Source organism: Anopheles bellator, unplaced genomic scaffold (genome assembly GCF_943735745.2).
Source record: "Anopheles bellator unplaced genomic scaffold, idAnoBellAS_SP24_06.2 scaffold00504_ctg1, whole genome shotgun sequence".
Lineage (NCBI taxonomy): Eukaryota > Metazoa > Arthropoda > Insecta > Diptera > Culicidae > Anopheles > Anopheles bellator.
Genome location: NW_026684629.1, coordinates 1 through 6,013, shown reverse-complemented (window position 1 = coordinate 6,013; position 6,013 = coordinate 1). Strand labels below are relative to the sequence as shown.

At 50.3% G+C, this 6,013-nt stretch overlaps 1 protein-coding gene across 1 annotated transcript; it reads right to left on the bottom strand.

Moving 5' to 3' along the window:
- Positions 1-1,406: 1,406 nt before the first annotated feature.
- On the bottom strand, positions 1,407-6,007 carry LOC131214310 (mitogen-activated protein kinase kinase kinase 15-like; the record flags this gene model as incomplete). Its single annotated transcript, XM_058208693.1, has 6 exons — positions 1,407-2,057; positions 2,138-3,465; positions 3,530-3,635; positions 3,900-4,001; positions 4,559-4,765; positions 4,842-6,007. Coding segments are annotated over 6 exons (3,207 nt in total), but the record flags the coding sequence as incomplete, so codon positions are not given.
- Positions 6,008-6,013: the final 6 nt, after the last annotated feature.

Here is a 6,013-nt window from a genome sequence, read left to right as displayed (position 1 = left end):
TGGGGTGGAAGCTACCAATAATCGTTGAATTTCCCAGTGGGAACGTTACCAAACGCCTTTACGTTTTGTCACTCACCTATTTCGTCCATACTACTGCCGTCGTCAATTTGGCTGATCTCTGTTTTTTTACTTCACTCGATCACTAGCGGTCTGCGGCTGGATGCACCCCGTTGCTTCAGGCCCCACCAAGGGTGCATCTGCTTGTACCTGCCTTTCCCGACCGATGGTGTTTGATCGGTTGTTGATGAAGAGTTCGATGGTGCACAGTATGGTTCTATAGGGAAGTTAAGATGCAGCTACTGGCTGCTGGCTGGCTAGTGCCCGGCTGCACCCGGGTCTGCGGTTGCTGCAAAAAACAGTCGACACAACGTTTTGCACACTGGTTAGATTTTCTGGTGTATTGTTATTACAAGTGCGAGACAAAATGAAGTGCGCCCGCGCGCGCGCAACTACCTCAAGCGAATGGTACCAACGTGTTGTTTGGCTTTCTCCCTTAGCCCTTCGATCGAGTTCTGTGTCTGTTACGCTGAGAGCGAGAGAGAGCGTCAAAGAATGGGGGAGAAAAACCATGAAATTAGGGATTTGGCATGGTCTAAGCGACATGGAGACTGTAGCAGTGATTCGAATGACAACATCATTCTCAGGCCGGTGTTTACTGGTTTACGCAGTACTGGTGTACCGCGGTGATCGCGTGGGCATCGTTCGCTCTAGATGTTTTTGGAAGCCCTGCAGGGCCATAAGAATTCCCAAAATAAGGCCGCCGAAGAATTTTTCGACGATAAAGGCAATGTGAGCAGCGCACTGTAGGCCGGCTTCAACAAGCGTGCTACTCAGGCCGTCTAAACTTTGGTGCGACCAGAAAAATGCAACTCGGCAAATAGTCGCGGGTAACGTCGGGATGAAGGCTTGGGAAAGAAACGCACTAGAAAACAGCGAAGAAATCACTAATCACCACATGACAAATGGGAGCTTATCTGGACGGGAATATCAGGGCGACTGCTTTTGTGGGGTGTATTCGCTGTTATGAACAGCCTGCTTTATTGTTTAATCGAAAATGTATGTAAACAAATGCGCTTGGAAGCGTTGAAGGATTGACGGGCGATAACTTATTGAAATCAAATTAATTAACTATGTGCATTGTCTGGCCAACAACGCGTAGCGCGGTGAAAGCCGATCTGCTGGCACAGACTCTTTCTGCCCTTTCCAACTGTGTCAGCTGATAGTCTGTAGCGTGGCAAAATGAAATTTTAACTGTTCTACTAACAGACTGAGTTCACAAGTTTTCCGCACCTATGTCGCCTGTATTCCTTAGCTCTCTACACAAAAAAAAAACCTTTCTGTGTGTTCAATGTTATGGAAAATAAAGTATAAGTTTGCTTTTGTGAAAGGAATGACATGGTGGACGATGGGTGAAAACCCGTAAATGGCGTTAAGAGTTACATGCACACCTCGTTGGCAAGAGGATGGGTTATGATTAGTGGTGAGGGCTAGACAAAACAATTAAAGTGGTATGCTTATTGACCGCGGCGTTTCTAGTTTCTAGATCCGATCTGATAACGCTATAGTTAGGGTGGACCACCTGGACCATCAGCAAGAAGAAAGAACTCGAAGCAAGTTAGATTCTGTGTGTGCCCGAAGGCCAAGGCACTGTGCGTGTTTCCGGTTTCATTCCGGCCTCATCAACTACGGGAAGTACGCGCTGCTTCAATAAAGTCCTCTTCCCGTTAATTTATATGTTTTGTGTAAATTATGGCACAAATCAGAGACACGGGGCATCGTCACTGATTGTCGCCTCCAGGTCGCTGGGCATAGTCTCTTCTATATCATCCTCATGGTACTGTTGGTGTTGATGAGGTCGGTTGACACGGCGGCGGTGTTGATGGCGGTAAGGGCGAGTCACATTTAGCTGCCAGTTATTTGGTACGGCTGCTGGTGAGTCCCGTCTATCATTACCGTCGTTGTCGTCCGCATCGTCATCGTTGTTGATTGCGTAACGAGCGGGGTGTAACTTTCGGTGCACTTTTAGCGCACTCCAGATGCGTAGCTCTTCTCCCATTCTAAAATAAACACAGACAGGATTAGAATCGTGATTATGATGTGCGAGATGGATGATATCTAGGTTTGTGAATCGCTTTACCTCAGCTTCAACCGACGCAGATCTTCGCGCTCGAGGTCGTAGAGAAAATCGTCAAATCGAAAACCTTCGCGCAGTATTCGTTGACGGGAGGCGTACCGATCGATGCCGTGGTGTTCAAGCCAACCGTTCAACGCCTTCCGGTCACGATCAACAATGGTTGTGGTCGGAGTCTCGCTTTCGCCACCATCACTCGAGCGCTGCAAACCGCGCTTCTCCTCGTCCTGCTGTACCATCCTCTCCACCGGGCCGTCCTCTTTCGCTTCCGGCGTACGGCGGTGGTTGTTGAGGTTCGCTGTTCGCTGGGCACTGTCCGGCGATCGGCGCTTGGTACCAGACCGTTCGGCACGACCGCCGCCCTCCAACAGTGCGACCAATTGGTTGCTGAGGCACTGTGTTAAAGTACCACTGTTGAGTAGTGCCTGAAAGGTGGCTTGGTACGCTCGCTGAGATTCCACGACGCACTCCTTCAGTCTCATGTTTTCCACCTTCAGTGCTATGTTTCGCTTTGTGGTCCGAACGGCCGTGTCGGTGGAGATGGCGGCGATGCAGGACGAATCGATGATCTGGCTTCGGTTCGCATCCTCCTCGCCGTCAGCCTCATCCTCGTCGTCGTCGTCATCACTGAAGACGTACTTGGTGGTACCCAAAGTGCCGCGAGCACTATCGTGATCATCCCGTATCATTGATTGGGGATGCGGATTGCCATGACCGTCGCCGTGAGCTTCGCCCTTCGCCGCACCAAGCCAACTAGTCGCTGTACAGCCATCGACGGCGTCGCCAACACCACCACCAGCACCCATCTCGTCGTTGTCGTCGTCATCGTCGTCGTTCGGTGGGTCACCGGCGAGGTTACGGCCTAGTTCCGGTGACAGTATCATAATACCCGCCTGGACTGCACTCTTCACCAGATTGTCCAACGCAAACATCCAGTGCGGTTTGATGTTGTGAGACCGGAGCACAGTGATGACGGCGTCCTGAAATGAGTACAGCGCCAGGTGCAGGTGGTCGATAGCGGTCGAATCAAAATCGAGCTGCTCCTTGAGTTGAGCAATCGCCTGCTCGAGCGTTTCCTTGCGTTGCTCCGCGATGTAGCGGCGCAGTGCGTTGAGCAGGGTTTCGAGGTGAGCCCGCGTAATGACCACCTTCTCCTTCCGGTCCGATTCTATCTTTTCCAACCAAACTCCGCAGATCTTCGTTACATCGTGGTACAGCACCTTGTCCAGTGTGGTGCGTCGCTGAGAATCTTTCTTCAACAGATAAAATCCATCACTCTCGTTTGCTTCGCCACCCAGGGGCGACTTACTCGTCGTCGATGTCGTCAGCTCAACCTGAAATGGAAAAAATGACCCGGTTAACCGAAAGTGTGAAACGAACAAAGGTTGTTTGAAGTGCCTCTGGTGAAAGCAGTACTCCGGTGGAACTGCGACGGTTCAAATGAAATGTGGTCGGAGTCTCCGATGCTGGCTCGATTTCCAATGATGGTGTTTCGGCGAGGTTCCTGCAACGAGTGGAAGCAATGTGTAGTCTAATATTCTCATTGACAGAAAAACGCAGGTCTTCTTTGTACGGTTGTACCATACATATATCCATATCCACATACATACACACACAAACGCATGCACATTGTAGCGCAGTACGTGCGGTAAAAGGAAAATTTGGTGAAACAATTTACATGCACTAGAAGATACCGAAAATACCTGCACTACAAGAGCTCCGCGCGTGTTTGAAGTTCCTCAAGACAGCGGAACTGCTGTGCACTTACCCGATACTGTTGGCGCCCCCTTGTTTAGGCATCTTGATTGGTGTCAGATGGGAGAGATGCTTGTTCTTCCGGAGCGAGACCGATTGTGTTGTAGGGTTGCTGCTATAGAAAGCCGGTGAGCTTGAGGTGACGGAGTTTTGGCAACGGACGTGAGTTCCGAAAAAGTGAATGTATGTGGGTGTGTATGTTTGTACGTGTATTGTAATGTTTGGCATTGTTTTGTTTTTCGTGACATAAACACAGACGAGAGCAGTAAAAGACAGGCAGAGACGACCGCAAGGAGCACACCGCGGAAAATATAATAGAACGAAATAAAAAAACAAGAAAAGAGAAAAAAATGTATAAGCACAAATTGTAACAAATTTAACATCCGACAAGCAGCAACATGCAAGCGTAATTGCGGCGAGGCTTGCGAGCGTTTATGAAGCAAATGGCCACAAGAAAACCGTACATGGTTGTCAACACGGCTAGTATTAATAGTATTGCAGATAACCATATGAGCAGAATGGTCGGAGTACCGATGCGCAAAAATTGCCTCAAAAACCGAAACCACAAAATATAAAAACCATAAACAAACTACAGTTGACACAGTTGCAAATGCATTCAAACCACAGACATACACAACCGCAGCCAACCCTAAACAGGAACCAAAAACTCACTTCGTCTCAGTGCTGATCGTGGGTGTGTTGCAGCTGACTGTGCTTTGCTGTGAGGTCAACGTTTTCGTGACGTGTCGGTCCGCAGGCATGCTAACGCTGCGACCAAATTCGTAACCGGAAAAGGCGGGTGGCGGCATTCCGCCACCGCCACCAATGGGTCCGCTCGGGCTACTGCTGCTGATCGACGGACGCATCTTTTTGGTCATGCTGCAAAACAGGGTAATGTTGGAGGGAATTAATGGTTAAATTCCAGCCGAAAAATAGATGTTTCTGATAAACTTACTCGCAAAGGAATGGATCATCAAGCAGACCGGCGGCCGTGGCTCGTTTGTCTACGTTTACCTCGAAGCAACGTAGGATGAAGGTTTTGGCTCGTTCGGACAGCTCCTCGGGGATGGTTGGATGGGTCTTGTAGAAGCCAACCTTGAACATAGCCGCTTGCGGGCAACCGAGCTCGATGAACGGTGGTTTGCCGGTTGCCATCTCGACCACGGTACACCCAAAGGACCAGATGTCAGCTGCTGGCCCATAGCCCCGAACACCCTGATCGATCACCTCGGGCGCCATGTACTGCAATGTACCGGTGAACGTCTCTGTTGCTGGATTGATGCCAGCCAGCCGCTTAGAGGTGCCAAAGTCAGATATCTTCACCACGCCGCTGTACGTGTTAACAAGCACGTTGTCCCCCTTGATGTCGCGGTGTACAATCTTCTGATCATGCAGGTACTTCAATCCCGCGAGTATTTGACGCGAATAGAACGCGATCGTTGTTTCGTTGTCTTTGAGCGGACCCCACTTGGATCGCAGCAACGCCGACAACGATCCGCCCGGCACTTGCTCCATGAAGATTTTGAAATACTTGTGCTCCGACTTGGAACCCCAGTACTGGACGATGTTGCGATGACGCAGCTGTGAATGTAACTTGATTTCTTCGTGCAGTGGCTGCACGTCGTGGGTGTTGCGTTCAGGAACCTCCTTCACCGCAATTTTCACCTGCGTGGTGAGGTCGCGGGCAGCATACACAACGCCGTACGTACCCTTACCGAGGATGATGCGCCGTCCTTGATCATCTGTCTCGTACTCGTACTTCAGCTCGTCAGCTGTCGTGTCGGCGGAGGACAAATCAATGAAACCCGAACCCTGGTCGGCCGTCATTTCCAGGATCAGGTCGTAAAACGTTTGGCGGCACTGGGCGGACGGGAAGTATATCTGGAAATCGTCCGAGTTCTGATGGACGTACAAGTAGGCGCAGCGTTCATCCCGTTTGTACAGGCTGACCGACTTGATCTGGCTGGCAAGAAAGTTGAAGTCGTGCAACTTCAGGCAGCTGCCCTTCGCGTGTTGCTGGCAAATGTTCGAAATGTCGATCGACTTTTGCTCCGCGTCCATGTGGATCGACACGTAGCTCGGCATGTAGATTTTCTGTGGTTCGAGGATCAGTATCGGAAATCGCAC